Source organism: Bos indicus x Bos taurus, chromosome 19, assembly GCF_003369695.1.
Source record: "Bos indicus x Bos taurus breed Angus x Brahman F1 hybrid chromosome 19, Bos_hybrid_MaternalHap_v2.0, whole genome shotgun sequence".
NCBI classification, from domain to species: Eukaryota; Metazoa; Chordata; class Mammalia; order Artiodactyla; family Bovidae; genus Bos; species Bos indicus x Bos taurus.
In genome coordinates this window covers 10274286-10293543 of record NC_040094.1, presented here as the reverse complement: position 1 = coordinate 10293543, position 19258 = coordinate 10274286, and the positions used below count along the sequence as shown (strand labels likewise).

The window sequence follows — 19258 nt, the reverse complement described above, 5'->3', positions numbered from 1 at the left end:
TAAACGCCCTGGAAATTATCCAACAGACAGCACTAAATAGACTCCGAAAGCTGGTAAGATGGACTAGCTAAAGACCTTGTCAAGGAATGACACAATGGTGAGTTCCTGCATACCCCAGATTAGGTCCATAGGAGGATGGCCATCTTCAACCTCCAATAGAAATAGACAAGAGCAGTTAAGAAAAACCTTCTCTCTCCTTCTCCAGAGGACCTGCCTAGGGGGAAGTTCAGCAAAAACCTAGTAAAGAGTCCCCAAATCTGCTTCACAATTCAAGCCATTAGCCATCTCAACTGTTGATTCACAACCCACCCCACGATCTGCCTGCAGCAGTGAAGCCCCGTGTCTCTGTTCTTCACCCAGTGGCATAGAGACTCAGGCACAGTAGCTTCCATAATTCTAGAAGGTTAACCCATAACGCTAGAAAGTTACTCAGCAACAGAAGGCAGCCAGGAAAGTACCTTCCTGCCCTGCAGACAGAGTCAGCAGGGATTGGGTGGGGACCCCAGAAGAATGAAGAAGAATGAAGCAGACCAGAATAGCATTGTAAGGGCTTAGAAAGCTAAACTCTCATTGGAAGTAAAGCTTGCAAAAGCTTGCCAGAACCTACAACCAAACCTACATGGGGTAACTTATTATTAAATAATATGTGCCTAAATAGAAGATTTAAATAGGATCAGGAGTCTCCTAACATAATAACTAAACTGTCCAGGGTAAAATTGAAAATCACCCATAATACCAAGAACCAGGAAAGCCAAAGTTGAATGAGAAAAGATAATAAACTGACGCCAATACTGGCATGAATCAGATGTTGGAATCATCTGATAAAGATTTTAAAGCAGCTGTCATTAAAATGCCTCAATAATCAATTTTAAGTTATCTTAAATGAAAAAACAGAACATTCCATAAAAGAAGTGCTAAGTCACTTCAGTCGTGTTCAACTCTTTGCAACCCCATGGACTGTAGCCTGCCAGGCTGCTCTATCGATGGGATTCTCCAGGCAAGAATACTGGAATGGGTTGCCATTTCTTTCTCCAATGAAAGAAGTAGAATTTATATAAAAAAGGAACAAACTGAAACTATATAACTGAGAATGCTGCTGCTGCTAAGTCGCGTCAGTTGTGTCTGACTCTGTGCGACCCCATAGACGGCAGCCCACCAGGCTCCCCCGTCCCTGGGATTCTCCAGGCAAGAACACTGGAGTGGGTTGCCATTTCCTTCTCCAATGCATGAAAGTGAAAAGTGAAAGTGGAGTCGCTCAGTTGTGTCCGACTCTTCAGGCCCCATGGACTGCAGCCTACCAGGCTCCTCCGCCCATGGGATTTTCCAGGCAAGAGTACTGGAGTGGGTTGCCATTGCCTTCTCCAATAAGGCGAATCAGTCAGTTCAGTTCAGTTCAGTTCAGTCGCTCAGTCGTGTCCAACTCTTTTCGACCCCATGAATTGCAGCACGCCAGGCCTCCCTGTCCATCACCAACTCCTGGAGTTCACGCAAACTAACGTGAACTAAGAATAGGATATAACTGAGATATAACTAACTCAAATAAAAACTTGTTGACTAGACCCAGTAGTAAGGTGGACATGGCAGGATAGAATTGAAGACAGATCAATAGAAATTAGTCAATCTGAAAAACAGAAAGAAAATAGACTAAAAAAAAAAAGCAAAAACAAACAAAAAGTCAAACAAACCAGAGCCTCCCTGTTCTGTGGCACAATAACAAAAAATCCAATGTTCACATTAATGGAATTAGAAGAGAAATTGGATGGGACTGAAATAGTATTTGAAGAAATAATGTCTGAACCACCCCCCCCCAAAATTAGTGACAGACATACATTAACATATATAAGAAGTTGAATTTCAAACAGAATAAACCCAAAGAAATCTACTGTAAGACACATCATAATTAAGTTTGTGAAAACTAAACACAAAAATTCTTAAAAACAGCCAAGGAGAAATGATATATTACCTACAAAGGAACACCAACTTGAATAGCTTCCCTCATAGCTCAGTTGGTAAAGAATCCGCCTGCAATACAGGAGACCCTGGTTCCATTCCTGGGTCGGGAAGATCCCCTGGAGGGGATAGGCTACCTACTCCAGTTTTCTTGGGCTTCCCTGGTGGCTCAGCTGGTAAAGAATCCGCCTGGAAAGTGGGACGCCTGGGTTCGATCCCTGGGTTGGAAGATCCCCTGGAGGAGGGAAAGGCTACCCATTCCAGTATTCTGGCCCAGAGAATTCCATGGACTGTATAGTTCATGGGGTCACAAAAAGTAGGACACGACTGAGCGACCTTCACTTTCAATTTGAATAGCAGTGAATTTCTCATTTGAAACCATGGAGGCAAGAGGGAAGTGGCACAACATTTTTCAAGTGCTGAAAGAAAAGAACTGTCAACCTTGAATCTAGTATCTGGTAACACTATTCCTCTGGAATAAAAGGGAAATAAAGACATTCTCAGATGAAGGAAAGGAAGGGCATTTACTGTGAGCAGACCTATCCTCAGAGAATGGCTAAAAGAAACTCTTTAAATATAAAGAAATGATAACAGAAGGAGGCTAGGACCTCAGAAAGGAAGGAACAATGTAATAGGTAACATTCCACCCAATAGCAGAATGCGCAAGCTCTTCTTAAGGATCTGTGGAACATTCAACAAGATAACTGTACCAGAGTTACAAAGTAAACCTTAACAAATTTGAAAGAATTGAGATAGTATAGAGTATATTATCTGACAATGATGGAATCAAACTAGAAATCAGTAACAGAAAGGCAGCAGTGAAATCTCTGAACACTTGGAAATAAAATAATATACTTCTAAATAACCTACAGGTCAAAGAGAAAGGAAGTAACAACAAAACATACATATTGAATTAAAATGAAAACACAGTGTATTGACATTTGTGGGATACAATTAACAGTGCCAAGAGACATTTATATCACTTCTAATCCTTATATTAGAAAAGAAGAAAGCTCTCAGATCAATAATCTAAGTTCTCACCTCAATAAACAAGCAGTAAGAACAAAATGAACCTAAAGCAACCAGAATAGACTAAAGAAGAAAAGTCATATAATTATATAAATCTATGCAGAAAAACCACTTGACAAAACCCCACATCTGTTCATTTAAAAACTTTCAGTACACTAGGGAAGAGCAGAACTCCCTCAACTTCATATACAGCACTTACAAAAACTTCACAATTAACATACTTAATGGTAAACCTTGAATGCTTTTCTTTTACTGTTGGGAAGATGAGACTGTCTGCTGTCACCACTCTTACTCAGTATAGTACTGGAAGTTATACTTTTCTTGCCTGTAATAAGGCAAGATAAAGAAATGAAAAACACACAAATTAGAAAAGAAGGAATATAACTAATTATTTATAGATGACACAACTATCTGTAGAAAATCCCAAGGAATCTACAGATTCCTAGAACTGAGCTTAGCAAGGTCATAGGATACAGAATCAACACGTAAAAATCAATTACATTGTTACACACTGATAATGAATATGTGGAAACTGAAATAAGAGATGTAATACCATTTACAATTCTTCCAAAGGAAGTTAATAGTCAGGTATGTAACAAGCATGTATAGGATCTGTATGATTAAAATTATAAAATGCTGATGAAATAAATCAAGGAAAATCTAAACATTTGGAGAGACATACTATGTTTATGGGCTTCCCTGATGGTAAAGAATCTGCCTGCAATGCGGGAGACCTGGGTTTGATCCCTGGGTTGGGAAGATTCCCCTGGAGGAGGGCATGTCAACCCACTCCAGTATTCTTGCCTGGAGAATCCCCATGAACAGAGGAGCCTGGTGGGCTACAGTCCATGGGGTCACAGAGTCAGACATGACTGAGCGACTAACACACACACACACACACACACTGTTTATGTATTGGAAAACTCAACATAGTAAGGATTTCAATTGTCCCTAAATTGATCTAAGGTTTAATACAATTCTTATCAAAATCTCAGCAAGACTTCCTTGTAGATATGGATAAGCATGTTTTAAAATGTATATGGAAAGGTGAAGACACTAATGATAGCCAAAATAATTTTGAAAAAGAAGAGTAAAGTGAGAAGAGTCATTTTTCCTAATGTTAAGTCTTATCATATAACTACAGTTATTGAACACTGGTACTGGTATAGGCATAGACATATAGATTAGTGGAATAGAAAGGGCAATCTAGAAATAGATTGATATAAATATGCCCAAATATTAATAATTTTTGACAAAAGAGCAAAAGCAATTCAATAGGAGAAAGATAGCCTTTCTATAAGTTGTGCTGGAGCAATCAGAAATTCATAGTCACCCTGCCCCTCAATAAACCCTGACCTAAACCTTATGCTTTATACAAAAATTAACCTCAAATGGATCATGAACTTAAATGTAAATGATAAAACCATAGAACGTCTAGAAAAATAAAACCAGGAGATAAATCTTTGGGACCTAAGACTCAGGGAAAGAACTGGGACTTGACACCAAAAGCACAATACGTGAAAGGAAAAAATGGATAAATTTGACTTCATTAAAATGAAAACCCTTACTCTGCAAAGAACTCTATTAAGAGAATGAAAAGACAAAGTACAGACTGGGAGAAAATATTTACAGTCACATATCTGACAAAAGACTCATAGCTAGAATGTAAAAAGAACTGGCTTCCCTGATGGTTCAGATAGTAAAGAATCTTCATGCAATGCAAGAGACCCAGGTTTGATCCCTGGGTCAGGAAGATCCCCTGGAGAAGGGAATGGTAACCCACTCCAGTATTCTTGCCTGGGGAAGTCCATGGACAGAGGAGCCTGGCAGGTTATAGTCCATGGGGTTGCAAAGAGTCAGACACGACTGAGTGACTAATACACACTGAAAACTCAACATCAAAATACAAACTCTAATTTGAAAATGGGCAAAATAGGGACTTCCCCGGTGGTCCGGTGGTTAAGAATCCACCTTCCAATGCTTCCAGTGCAGGTGCCTCGGGTTCCAATCCTGGTCTGTGCACTAAGCTCCCACTGCGGACAACTACCCTGGTGCACCGAAACTGCTGAGCTCACAGATCTTTCACAGTGAAAGATCTCACGTGCTGCAACTAAGACCCAAGGCAGCCAAAAAACAAACAAAATAAAAGCAAACAAAAAAAAAGGAAATGGGCAAAATACATGAACCAAAGTTTTACTGAAGAGGATATCCAGATGGCAAAAAAAAAAAAAAAAAAAAAGCATGTGAAAAGATGTTCAGTGTGATCAGCCATCAGGTAAATGCAAAGGAAAATCACAATGCAGTATCATTACATACCTATCAGAAAGGGCGAGTGAAGTGAAAGTTGTTCAGTCGTGTTCGACTCTGCCATCCCATGGACTATACAGTCCATGGAATTCTCCAGGCCAGAATACTGGAGTGGGTAACCTTTCCCTTCCCCAGGGGATCTTTCCAACCCAGGGATCGAACCCAGGTCTCCTGAACTGCAGGCAGATTCTTTACCAGCTGAGCTACAGCTGGTAAAAAAGTAGCACAAGGGAGTAGTGTGGTGACGGAAGAGCTAAGTGTCTTTATTGTGGTGGTGGTTACATGAAATTACACATTTTTCATGATACAATTGCATGAAGCTACACACACACACATAGACACACCACACACGAATTGACTGCATTTATTATTGGTGAAATCTATTAAACTTTATGATTCATATCAATGTTAACTTCAGGCTTTTGCAATTGTACCATAGCTATGCAAAATGTTAGCATTGGGGGAGACTAGGTGCATGTACATTTTGGGGGCTACAACTCCCTAAGCATCTACAAGTATTTTTAAATAAAATGTTTTTTTAAAAAATGTGTATGGTTAATGTCAACATATCCACCTTTCTAAGTCTATTCTAGTCAATCAGTTGATCAACAATAGCAATTGACTCGTGTCTGTGACCTGTGGCTTAGGTGTGGGATTAAAAGATAATGGTGATGGAAAATAATGGTGATGGAACCATCCCAGGAGTGATGGAACCAATGGTCCCAGTGACGGCACCTGAGGGGGCACACTGAGTGACCAACATATGAATGACCTGCTGACACCCCGAATCCAGGGATTCATTTTGGGGCAGAGAAGCTGAAGAAACAGAAGGGAGGGTTTACAAGAGTGAGACAGTGGGAAAGAAGCAGGAGAGGAGAGGAAGCGGGGATGGAGGTCTGGCAGCAGGCAGAAGGCAGAGCCGGGTGAGTGAGCGAGGCTGGTGTACAGGCAGTGCTCCCGGGCTACTCACCTGTATGAAGGCTCCCAGGATTTTCCGGGCTTCCTGGTAGAGCTTCTCTCCATTCCAGTGAGGGTTGAGTTTCTTTAGTTCTCTGGCCAGCCGGTTGTGCTCCCGGAGAAGGAGGGTGTGGGCAGTGGCCAGCAGAATCTGCTCTGAGGCTCGAAAATCTCCTGAAAGCCCAGAAGGCAGGAAGGTGGGTTCACCCCGAGCAGCCCCTGAACCCAGTAACCTACGCAAAGAAATACATGATGGTGCTCCAGCAGGAAGCTCTCTTAAGTCCCTCCTTATAGTTAATTTAAGCTGGAAAGAGAGCTGAGTTGTGATTTACAGATTTGAATCCCAGCTCTGCACACACACCTTTTAGTTCTGTGACTTTGGACAAGTTACTTAATGTTTCTAAACCTCAGTCTTCATATCTGTGAAAATGGGGATAATAAGGTTGACCCCCCAACTAGACTGTGGTAAAGACTACAAATGACATTAAGAAGTAAAATTTTGCTAATTAAATCCAAATTGCCTTCTAAGACAGGACCTACAAATGATTGAGGGGCTTTTTATTGTTCAGAGCAACTCTGACGGTTTTAGGAATGCAAGTTTGAGGGCAGGAACCTGGGAAGGGTTAAATTATTCCGTGTAATAAGGAGACGAATCTAGAGATGGGGGCTGTTGGGAGGAGAGGGTCGTGTAGATGGTGAAAGACCAGATGCTTTACAGGGGGCTTGTTTTTGTGTCCTCTAATCGTCAGGAAAGTCTGTGAAATTCACAAATGCTTGGTCTTAGTGGATATTTTTATGGAAAGCAGGAAGGGCTTGGTTTTGTGTCTGGACTGATGTGAGATGTGTGTGGACACAGAATCCCAGGGATCTGGCAAGAGACCTGGGCCTTCTGCCATGTCTGAGTGGGCTTCATCCTAGAAGATTGGATTTTTGGAAGAGATAAGACCTCTGGAAGCCAAAGGCAAAGAGGACCAGGAATGAGCCCCTAGAATGAGAATTGGAGGCTTCAGTTGCATAGGCTGCATGGAGTGGGGCCTCTGTGCCAAGATTATAAAAAGCCTTAAAAATATACATTCCTTTTGATTTATATAGAACTTCCTCCTCTAGGAAGTTATCTTAGTAAACTTATTGAAAATCAGCACAAGGATTCATCAACAAGGATGCTCACGACCTTAAAAACAGCAACAAAATCACAGAAAAGCTAAAAATGACTTAAACGTCTCCAAATAGGGTTGGTAAAATAAATTATGATAAACATATGCCATGGAATGCCAGGTAACCATTAAAGATCATGATGTAGAAGAAAAAATATTTAAAGACATGATAGGTGAAGAGAAAACATCGGATTACAGAGCGGCACTCTAGTATGACCCCAATTGTGTAAAACAATGTAGAGCAAGATCTATGATAGGAAAAAAGCTGGAAAGATAGGCCTTAAAATGTCAACGATTATTATCTGTGAGTAGTGGGATTTTGTGGATTTTCTTATTTTCTTTGTGCTTTTCTGGATTTTCATAATTCTTTTTTTTTTTTTTTTTTTTACATCCACTGAACACATGTTCCTAGATCCTGTATTTGTCTGGGCCCTTCTGCCAGTCCTGGACCAGTGCCTGCGGCAGTGGTGGCTTTCAGTGTGTATTTTTCCAGAAGACAATGAGAAGAAGCCTCCAGTGCTTGGAAGCCACCCAGCACCCTTGAGAAGCTCTTCCAGCCTCTCTCTGCTCTCAGTCCCCAGGATAATCCCTTTGTCCTTGGGCCCCTCTATTCCCAGCCTAGACTCACCCGCCAGGAAACAGGGCACGCGGGCGGTGGTGTTGATGAACTCACAGGGGCTTGGCTTCTTGTTGTTAAAGGGCAGGTAGGCCAGCCCGTGGTCCCAGGCTTCTTGGTTGACAGCCATGAGGCCCAGCGGGCTGCTGAGGTTCCGGAGACGGCTGGCCAGACTGGGCTCAGAGCCGTACACTAAGCTGGCGTCCAGGAAGGAGGTCACAGCATTGATCTGTTCTCGGGCCAATGACTGGTAAGGTGGAGTGGGGCAGACAAACCCGGCTCGGAAGAAAGGCATGCATTTCCCTTGAGTCTTCAACTTGGGATCATTTTTCGGGAACTGCAGAGAGATGGGGGTGGGTGACTGCAGAGGTGGTACAGCCAGCAGCCTCTCCCCAGGGTAGGTCTGGATGCAGCTGGCAAAGATGCTGATGGTGCCCTCCTGGGACCCTGGTGCCAGACACTGGCTCCAGAGGCCTCGTGCTGACGCTACATCCTGGGCCCCCAGGACCCTGAAGTTCACTACCTCCTGCTGTGTAAAAGGGCCAAGAGGAAAAGCTCCAAATTTTTGGTTGTGAGGGAGTCCTGAGATCTGGGCACAGGGAAGCAGGACATGAGGCAGGAAAGAGTTTGTTAATAATTACTACTAACAACAGCTACCATTTATTTATTTTGGACCTACCATGTGCTTGGTATCGTGCATACTTTATCTCACTTTGGTCCTCATAAAATCCTGTAAGGTAGGTAATTCTGTCCCACTTGATGAGAAAACTGAGGCTCCAAAAGGTTAAGTAATTTGCCCAAGAACTTACAAACTGAAAGGGAAAGATGTGGGACTCAGATCTAGGTTGACCTTACTCTACAGCTTATGTTCTTCACGTGCTGTGCTGCGCTAAGTCGCTTCAGTTGTGTCCGCCTCTTTTCGACCCTATGGACAGTAGCCTTCAGGCTTCTCTGTTCATGGGATTCTCCAGATAAGAAAACTGGAGTGGGTTGCCATGCCCTTCTTCAGGAGATCTTCCCAATCCAGGGATCGACTCCATGTCTCTTATGTCTCCTGCATTGGCATAAGTGCCACCTGGGAAGCCCGTGTTCTTCATAACACAACACATATTCTTAATATGCTTGAGTGAATAAATCACGCTCTCACTGTAAAACCCACGAATAAGACGAAAGGTGCGCCACTGCAAATTCCTTTCCCTTCCTGTTGGAAATTCCCATAAGTCCCTGCTGCTCGTTCTGACTCATCCATCACTCAGCTCTTTCTGAGAGTAGCCTTCCTGGACGCCATGATGACTCACGGTGGCATTCCACAAATTTACTGGGTATACAATGACTCTCCTGGGGATCTGGATAAAATGTAGATCCTGCTTCCCAATGTTTGGGGTGCGGTTTGAGATTTTACATTTCTAATAAGACCCCCGGTGACATCAGGGCTGCTGGGCCAGGGATGAAGAAAACCCTCTCCAGAGCTTCCCAGTTTTGCCACTAGTGATTACTTGTCCATTTCCCACACAGGTCCTCTGTCCTGGAGGGAAGGGATGCTGTCTCGTTCACCTTTGAATCTCAAGTGCTTAGTGTGTTGCCTGATGATGGCAGATGATGGATGTCTACTTACTAAATAAGTGGGCGAATGAATGAATAGAATGTGAGAGGCTTGGGAAGCTGTCAGATCAGCATTCACGATCTCCAGGAGGTCCTGGCTGATGGGCTGGGAACACCTGCTACACCAGGGAGGCAAGCAGTTTGCCAGGGGCACCCCGCTGCAGGGGCCTACCATGATGGGGAAGCAGTTGTCTCCCTGGATACAGTACTCCTCACACTGGGTTTTAGAGTGCTCGTTGCTCCCCAGTTCCGTTTCTGGGGCGAAGTCCAGGTCGTGGTCCACAATCTGACCCCACTGCATGAAGAGCAGGGACCTGTTTTGGTCCAGAACACCCTCTTCGTCCAGGTAGCCTACAATTTTGTTGGATACCTCACGGGCCTACAGATGGAGACAGAAAGAGAGGGAAGAAAAGGTGCTTTGAAGATTCAGATTGAACGCAGTACACTGAGTACCCATGACGTAACAGGTACACTTCCTCTTCAGGACAAGCTCTGAAGTGGGTGGCATTACTCCCGTTCTGAGTCCAAGAGGGGTGAGAGCAATCACCCACTTCCTGCAGCTACAAAGGGCCAGGTCTGTATGACTTGATAGTTTCAAGGCCAATGCCCTTTTCACTCAAAGAGGGTAAACAAAGACAGGCTGTCCCTTAAGTAAATGCCACGGAGGAGGTGCCAGGTGTCTGGAACCAGGAACAGAGGGGCTCTGGGGAGGGCCTGCCAACTCAGATGAGGCCAATAGATGGGACCTCCAGGCAAACAACAGCTGATGCACTCCAGGGGCTGCGGCAGGACAAGCGCCAGCAGGATGGCGCAGGGAGGCCATCTGCTTGGGAGACCCCGGGGTACTTGGCTTGATGGCGGCTGGGCCATGACCACCACGTGGCTGGGCTCGGGACGCGGGATCTGCAGCCCTCTAGTGGCGTTTTCCGGAACACGACGAGGGAGCGAGTCCCCATCTCCGTGTCTCCCCGGGTGTGGTTCTCCCGCGCGTCCGTCTCTCCTCGCGCCCGTGTCTGCGTCCTCTGCTTGGGTACTTAGCGGGGCGCCTCCCTTCCCCTCTGACTCCATGTGCCCGCGCCAGCTCGGGGTTCGCCCCCTCCCCGCGGCCGCGCTCACCAGCGGGACGCGGAAGCCGTTGCGCGTCTTCCTCTGCGTCCAGCCGAAGGGCAGGGCGAGCCCGTCCTCGTACTCCGCCGGCAGCCAGCGCGCCAGCGCCCTGTTGGCGGCGCCCAGTGCGGGGCTCCTCCTGAAACGGCAAGGCTGGCCCTCAGCCTCGTTCGGCTGGCTCCCGGGTCTGCTTCTCCGCACATCCTACGGGGATCCCCCAGGGAAGGACGGGAGCCTCTGCCCCAGGGAGACTGGATGCGGAGGAGGTGCCTCTCCTGTGTGAGGTGGTCTGGACCACTCCCATCCCCGAAGGCTCCGGGCTCCTCCGCCCCCGGGAAAGGCGCTCCTTCCAGCCGGATATACGGTGGTTTCTTTAGACAAGTTGGGAAAGTGAGGCGGGTTCCAACAGAACGGATTCCAGAGGGACGCTGGCCTGGGAGGGTGAGGTCGTGGGAGTCCTGCCTGTAGTGCCCAAGGAGCCAAGCCTCTGGCTGGGCTGGGTGGGGCAGGTGGGCCACCCTGCCCACTACACACCCCCATGGCCGCTCACCTGTTATTACAGTCTCCCGTGATGGTGCGGTAAGGGCTGTTTTCATCACATTTCACCAGAGGAACCGGGGCACCGCAGCCCACCTCCCAGGAGAGTGCAGTCAAGTCCAGGCTAGGGTCTGAAAGAGAAGAGATGCCACAGGGCAAGGTGGTGTCAGAAAACCCTCTATCCTTCCTGTGCCTGGGTTCTTCCTCCATTCCGAGGCCCTGAGGGGAGGTTCATCTTTTGGACCTGATTTTTGGGAGAATACATTTTACATTCTAAGCAAGCGTTTCTCAAGGGGTTTCACCTTTAATCCTGACAACTCATTAAGGTAAAACTTTTAATTCTCATTTTACAGAGAAGAAACTGAGATCACAGGGTTCCCAAGACTTGTCCAAGGCAGCACAGATTAGTAGTATCTCCAGAACTGTTAGTAATTCTTGGTCTATCAGATTATTTGAATCAATGGACTTTTCTTTTAGAATAAAAGTACCCCCTGAGAGGTTAGGTGCATGTTAGTATGAGTTAGTTTGATAAGATTGCTTTTCTTCTAAAGCTCCACTGATGGGTATGTCCCTGGTGGTTCAGTGGTTTAGACTCCACACTTCCACCATAGGGGTTAAGAGTTCACCCCCTGGTTGGGGAACTAAGATCTCAAATGCCACATGGCATTGCAAAAAAAAAAAAAAAAGTAAAAAAGTAAAAAAGTTCCACTGACCTCTAAAGTACTAAGCACACAAGAATCTAAATGGAAAGATATTGGGAAGGGACTGGCCATTTTTAAGTGAGGAGCCCTGTGGTCTTGGGCGGGGGTGGGGGGAGGTAACAGTGGGTTGTTTTAGGTATCAGAGGCCTTCATGAGTGCACAGAAGAGAGAGCCGCCCAAATCCTAGAGCAGCCTGTACTCCATTCTGGTACCTGCAGGGAAAAGGAGTCAGGGGGATCCAGCCCTGGGGGGCTTCTTCAGGGGGCTCATCTGCAGAAATGGGCAGGGGCCAAGGTTCAAGCCCCAGCACCTTTTGAGTCTTATCGAGTTCAAAGCGCTCCCTCCTTCTCCCTACCTTGTCCTGGTTTCCTTCCTTCCTTTGGGAACTTTGGAATTTTCCCATGTCCTAGGCCAGGTATCTTCCCTCACTTGAAGTTTTCCCAGCAAGAACCTGCAGTCTCTTCCTTCCGTCAAGATCAATCCCCTTCCTCCATGACCGTCCATGAACTGTGACATTTGGCCAGGGGTGGGGTGGAGGGGTCGAGGAGCTCATGATTAATTGGCAAGCTCATTGTTTCAGCTCCACAGTATCCAGAACAAGAGGGACAGTTCCTCATCCGTGACATAATCCCAGTAAATCTCCCCTGACACAGGTGGATTAAATATCCTTTTTACAGGAGGAAGTGGTGGCACTGTGGTTTGAGACAGGGATCCCATGTTTATTGACTTTAGTTTTTCCTCTGGACAGAGGCCTTACAGCTGGTATTATGCCAAAGGGCACGAATGTCGCCTCATTTGGAGTTGGCAATGTGACCTTGCTGGGCCCGAGTTCCTTTCTCTGCCGAAAGAGCACTGACCTGACTGTCCTCCCAGCCCCTCTTTGCTCTGAGGGAGAGAGAAGAGGGCTCCCAATAGGAGCTGCAGTCTTGATGGCTTCTGCTCTTTCCCCCAGGGAGACGAGCCCTTCCTGCCACTGGGGGGCTGGTGGGATTTCCATACCTGTGACGTTGGTCAGGGTTGTGTCCCGCCTCAGCCTCTTTAAGGACTCCTCCCACACCTGCCCGTTGCGAATGGCCGTGCGGGTCCGGCCCTTGGCGTGCTTGAAGTACTCTGAGAGCTGTTGGGTGGTGGGTGCCTCAGAGCTCAAGGTCGTCTTCAGCCTACAGTGGAGAGCAGTGGGGGAGCCATGGGGGTGTGGGCAGCAAGCAGGAGCCCCCCACGTCTGTGCTCTCAGGACTTTTACTCAGCTGTCCTCGGATGCCTCTGGAAAACCGCCTCTGGGAGGAGGAAGCTGCAGTGTGTCTTTAAGCTTGGTGCAGTCTGTTTCTGAGGGAAGGCAGGCAGATGGACCTGAGAGCTTCCTGAATTAGAATCAAAGGGTTGCCGCTGCATTGGCGGCTTGCGGCTCAGTTGGGGAAACCAAATACGCTTAGTCCCCGGATGTACGATTCCGACTGAGGAGCCCTTGACTGTGGAACCCCCTCTTACGGAGCCTTGGGGGCAACCAATTGATGCCAATACTGGCGTGAACCAGATGCTGGAGACATCTGATAAAGATTTTAAAATGATTTAAAATCCGCTGTCATAAAATGGTTTAATAATCAATTTTAAGTTTTTCTTAAATGGAAAAATAAAACCCAGACCATTCCACAAAAGTAGAATTTATTATGTAGGGCTGAGTCCCTTCGCGGTTCATCTGAAACGACCACAACATGGTTAATCGGCTATACTCCAGTACAAAATAAAAAGTTAAAGTTTGAAAAAAAGAGTAGAATTTATTAAAAAAAGAAAACAACAAGTCGAAATTATAGACCTGGAAATACCTTAACTGAAATAAAAAGCTTGTTGGCTAGACCCAGCAGTCAGGTGGACATAAGACAGAATTGAAGACAGGTCAATAGAATGAGGTCAGTCTGGAAAAACAGAGAGGAAATAGACTTCTACCTCTAAGCAAGGTGAGGTGGGTGCAGTCCTGCATGAGAACCCTCTCCCCACTCCTGTGTGAGATGAGGGGTCCTGTTAGATGATCTGAAATTTTGGAAGTGGCTTAAACTCTCAGGAAGACAACCTTGCTTTTGGGATACACTTCACAGGATGTGACTACTGGCCTGTCCCTGTGGATCAAGTCGTTTACTTCTAGCATGCAGGGGCCTGGTGTCTCAGCCGGAGGGGTGACTTGGACAAGCAGGCCGACCTGGGCTCCGGGGGAGCAGGCAGGGCTGTGGAGGAACTCTTTTTCCATCTCCAGGCCTCTGGCCTCCTCCTAGTCCTCACCCTCCCCCACCTGGATGGTTGCAGCAGACTACGGCCTCCCCTCCTGTCCTCCTCCCATCCATTCTCCACCTGGCTGCAGGAGGGAGCTTTTTCGAATGAAAAGCAGACCAGGCTACTCTGATTTAAGCACTTTCTTGGCTCACCCTGTGGCGTTCCTGAATCCATGGTCTTATAGTGTACATGCTCATAGCATTATGTGAGCTTTGCCTCTGTCTAGCTCCCAAACATTTTCATCACCTGCAAAGGAGACCCCACACCCATGAACTGTCATGCCTGAGACCTCCCCTTCTCCCCCAGCCCCTCCAAGCCACTGCTCTGCCTCTGACCCTCTGACTCTCAGGCTCCACCTGTGTGTCCTCTTTTCCTACCGCCACCACCAGCATGGCCTTCTTTCCGTGTCCTAAGCACCCGAAACTCTTTCCTGCCTCAGAACCTTTGCCTACACTGCCCCCAGGCCCTGTAATGCTAGCCCCTGGCTCGCTACATGGCCTGTTCCTTCTCATCCTCCATCAGGCTTCCCTGCTTTCTGCAACTAGAGTAGCAGCCACTGCTCTGTTTATTTCCTTCATTGTCCTCATCACAGTTTGTGGGGCACTGGAGTGTTTATTTGCTTGTGAAAAAAATGTTTAAATGTGATTATGTCTCCACGAGGTCCCTGAATCCAGGAACTAACCAGTGGGGATGAGTTCCAAGGCAGAGCTGCTCATCCTGGGCAGCATGACTCAAAAAGGAGGTGCTGAACATGGATTTTGTGGCTTTTAGTCTCCCCCCACCTTGGGCTATAAAAGGGTTGACATTAGGAGGGAGAGAGAAGGTTCATTGGGAGACAGTGGCTGAAAAACCGGACATTTCCCTCCCACCACTGTGGGGCTTCCTCTTTGCTCTCAGTCCCGTGACAAGGTCCTTACAAGGAGGACAGGTGCTCACTTTGGCAGCACATATCCTAAAATTGGGACTATACAGAAAGGATTAGCATGGCCCCTGCACAAGGACGACAAGCAAATTTGTGAAAGGTTCCATATTTTTACCTAGAGACAGATTTTTACCTTTGTCATACAGGGTGAAGTAAGTCAGAAAGAGGAAAAATATTGTATAATATCACTTACATGTGGAATCTAGAAAAACGATACAGATGAGCTTATTGGCAAAGCAGAAACAGAGTCACAGATATAGAGAACAAACTTACGGATACCAAGGGGAGGATATTACAAATTGGGAGACTGGGACTGACATATATACACTCTTATGTACAAAATAGGTTACTAATGAGAACTGAGGGTATAGCACAGGGAACTCTACTCAATGACCTGTGCTGACCTAATTGGGAAGGAAATCCAGAAAGGAGTGGATATATGATACATGTAGCTGATTCACTGTGCTGTACTAACACAACATTGTACAGCAACTATACGCCAATAAAAATTAATTTAAAAAAAAGTGAAAAAGAAGAGGGTGCTGCTGTGTGTCCTGGAGTTGTGGCTGGTGGTTGACACCTGCCCAAAGAGCCTAAAGAAAACAAGAAAAGAGGAGGTGGCTGACACTGCGCCCCTAACAGCAGAGTAAGCCAGACAGGCCGGCGCAGGGCCCTGATCCACACATCCTCCAGCGGCAGGGCAAAGCTTTTAGTTCTCTAACCCGTGTGTGCATGCTCAGTCATGTCTGACTCTTTGGGACCCATGGACTGTAGCCCACCAGGCTCTGTTTGTTTTGTTTTGTTTTGGTCCAGGGGATTCTCCAGGGAAGAATACTGGAGTGGGTTGCCATTTCCTTCTTCAGGGGATCTTCCTGACCCAGGGATGGAACCAGCGTCTCCTGCATTGGCAGGTAGAATCTTTACCATTGAGCCACCTGGGAAGCCCCTCTTTGTACCGTGGTCCCAAATCAAATCCCAGAGACAGTTTTGGGTAAAGTAGAAAAGGATAGATAACTTTATTGCTTTGCCAAGCAAAGGGAGACACACCAGGGTCCTGCCTTGAAAAACTGTTTGGTCTTCTGGAGCCTCTTTAAAGGGGACCTGGGTCAAGATGATATACGGAAGGACTAGGGAGGGAGCCACAAGCTCCCGGGCTGCGGCTTGGAGCTGTGAGCTACTGGTCAGATACTTCTCTGGGTCAGAGACTTGGCAGCAGAGTGTGTGAGAGCCGAAAGTGCCCAAGGAGGGAAGGACTTCTGATCTCCCCATCCCACCTCCAGGCACTATATTATCCAAGTGATTTAGGCTTTGTCATTCTATATCTCTCCTTCTTTCCCTCAGCTTAACCCCTAAGAGTCAGAAACCTGGGCTGGGGGATGGCAAGAAGCCCGGGAAAGAGGGACGACAGACTGTGGACCCTTCCTTCTCTCTGAAGTCTACAGCAGCTCTGAGCAGAGGAAAGTGAGAGGCTCGGGGCTTCATCTTCTTCTGCTGATATTTGAGTTCCTGAAAGGATGCTGTTCTTGGGACTAGAAGAGATCAGAGCACATCTTGTCCTCTAAAAGTCAGCCAAGAAGTTGGGGGACCTCTTGAGAGTTTATGAAAGGGCCAAGGGGGAGTGAAACCCCAAGATCAGTAAAAAGACAGCAAGAGGAATGAGCAATGTGGTTTTCAGCTCCATGAAGTGATTACTCTGGTTTGTCTGCCTCTCTGGCTAAAGCATGTGCTTTCTGAGGGCAGGGACACAGTCTGCACTGCTTATTCTGGGAAGCCCAGCCCCTCCCCGGGTTGGGAGGTAGCTGACTCTGCCGGTGTCCTGTATGTTCCCCGAGTGGCCTTTGGGCCCCTCCCCTGGCTACTGCGGGTGCAGCTGCAGTTGATGGCTCATGCCTCTAACTTTCTTGGGCAATGGCTTCTGAGTCAGGGGAGCTGCCTGTCTGAATGCCTGGGAGTCACACAGTGGGATATACGCTCTACCCGCCCCCGCACCCCACCCCAGCCCCAGTACCGAGCTTGCAGCACATCTGGCTGAGTCAAGGACACCTTTGGCAGGTGAACACTCTGCTGCCTTGCTCAAGGTAGGACAGGCTCTGAGATGCAGCCCACACTCTGGATCTCCCTGCAGGGTCAGCTGGGGCTGGGCCTTAAACCACATCCCTGCTTGTCGGCCTTCTTTTTACCCATCTGGCCTCACTCCTTGGCTCCACTAGAGCTTCCTGAGAGTGCTCCCCGGTAAGTCACCTGTATGTGATGCAGATCTTAGCTTCTGTTTCTAAGGGCTTGATCTAAGTCATGCTGAACGAACGAAAAACTACTGACCGGTTTTCTGAGACTCTGGAAGGCACGACCCAAGGAATCACTTAACTATAGGAAAGAAAGTGCTCATGAGATCAGATGAGACATCCCCTTTGAGGAAACTTCGAGGCTGAGGATTTTAGGAGCCACGGGCTCTTACTCCTGCTTGGCCCCTGCTCGCAGGCAAGGGGTGGGAGGGCAGGCTGTATAATTGCTTTGGCTTACTGGCCTGTCAGGACTGGTTTAGACCCACTTGTCCTTAACAGGAAGCCCAGGAAGGAATGTGCATGGTGTGTGTGTCTCACCCACCTGGTCCGGGAATCCAGGAAGGCCTTGTTGACCTGGATCTTGACCTTACTCACAGCATCAGAGATGGTGGTGGTGCTGGCGGCCTGTGCTTGGAGAGGGAAACAAGGAACAAGGTATCAGACGCCACTCTTTGGAGAAGCCCTTTGCTCTGTCCCCCTCTTTCTCTGCTATTATCCCCACTCTTCAAATCTGAGCAGGAAGAGGTCAAGATTAGGAAACATTCCTCTGGAGGAAAAGCCAAGAATGAGAAGAATATTCTCTGATCCTCAATAGGTTATCAATGTCGCTCTTTAGGAGTCCACTAGAATACAGTCATCCCTCAGTATCCGCAGGGGATTTGTTCCAGGAACCCCCAGAATGCTCATGTCCTTTATATAAAATGTATTTGTAAATCTATCACATTATCCTATATACTTTAAATCATAAGTTATCATTTCTAGATAACTTATAATACTTAATGCAATGTAAATTTCATGTAAATAGCTGCCAGAGTGCATTTTTTTTTTGAGGGTGTGTTTTCTGGAATCTTAAAAATATATATATATATTTATTTATTTGGCTGTGCTGGTTGCAACATGTAGCATCTTTAGTTGAGGCATTTGAACTTCTAGCTGCAGCATGTGGGATCTAGTTCCTTGAGCAGGGATCAAACTCAGATCCCCAGCACTGGGAGCATGGAATCTTAGCCACTGGATCACCAGGGAAGTCCTTGGAATCTTAAAAATAAAATACTTTCAATCTACTGATGATTGAATCTGCTGATGCATAACCTGCGGATAGAGGGCTGGCTGGATCCAGTGATGGGATTAAGATGTGTGACCACTCAGACTGGATCTGGATACTGGACTGTGGGATTTGTTTGCTTCTTGGTGAGGTGGACCCATACACAAGTCCCTCAAAGGGCTTAGCTAATCATCAGGATCCCGAGATAGGGAAGGAGATGGCTTAGAGTAGAGGTGGGTTTCCTTCTTTGCATTCCTATTAGGGTCTGGAGTGGTGGGGAATCAGGATGAAGTCTTTGAACAAGGGGAGTGTAGTGGCTTAAATAGTGTCCCTCCAAAATACATGTCCATCTAAAACCTTAGAATGTGACTTTAAGAAGAAGTCATAAGGGCCCGGGATTAGAGGGTGCTCTATATCTGTTGACTAGTGGCTTTATCACAAGGGGCAAGGACACGCAAGAGGACCCCCCCAGAGAAGCAGGCTGTGTTGGAGTGATGCAGCTGTAAGTCAAGGATGGCTGGGAGCCACCAGGAAGAGGCAAGGAAGTATTCTCCCCTTGAGCCTTTAGAGCAGCATGGGCCACTAACCCCTTGATTTTGGACTTCTAGCCTCTTGAACTGGAGGAGACGAAATCTCTTGTCTTAAACCACCCAGACTGTGGTCCTCTGTAACCGCAGCCCCAGGAAACCAGTGCAGGGTGGCACTTACCAATTGTGTCAGATGCTGCAACCTCGAATAAGGTCACGGAAGCCAAAAAGACTGGAAGTTGGAGACAGACCCACAT

The 19258-nt window shown here is 46.9% G+C and overlaps 1 protein-coding gene and 1 non-coding gene across 2 annotated transcripts in view; one reads left to right on the top strand and one right to left on the bottom strand.

Moving 5' to 3' along the window:
- Positions 1-19258, bottom strand: part of LPO (lactoperoxidase) — a 24655-nt gene extending 5397 nt beyond the window's left edge. Inside the window, exons 1-9 of the mRNA XM_027517588.1 lie at positions 19183-19258; positions 17752-17839; positions 13905-13957; positions 12960-13202; positions 11273-11390; positions 10732-10861; positions 9788-9994; positions 8026-8350; positions 6257-6417 (exon numbers count right to left, since the gene is read on the bottom strand). Coding sequence (XP_027373389.1) covers positions 6257-6417; positions 8026-8350; positions 9788-9994; positions 10732-10861; positions 11273-11390; positions 12960-13202; positions 13905-13957; positions 17752-17839; positions 19183-19258 — 1401 coding nt within the window. The remainder of the gene's footprint in view (positions 1-6256; positions 6418-8025; positions 8351-9787; positions 9995-10731; positions 10862-11272; positions 11391-12959; positions 13203-13904; positions 13958-17751; positions 17840-19182) is intronic.
- LOC113878727 lies at positions 15154-15260 on the top strand. Its single transcript, XR_003507141.1, has one exon. It is a non-coding gene; the product is annotated as a U6 spliceosomal RNA (small nuclear RNA).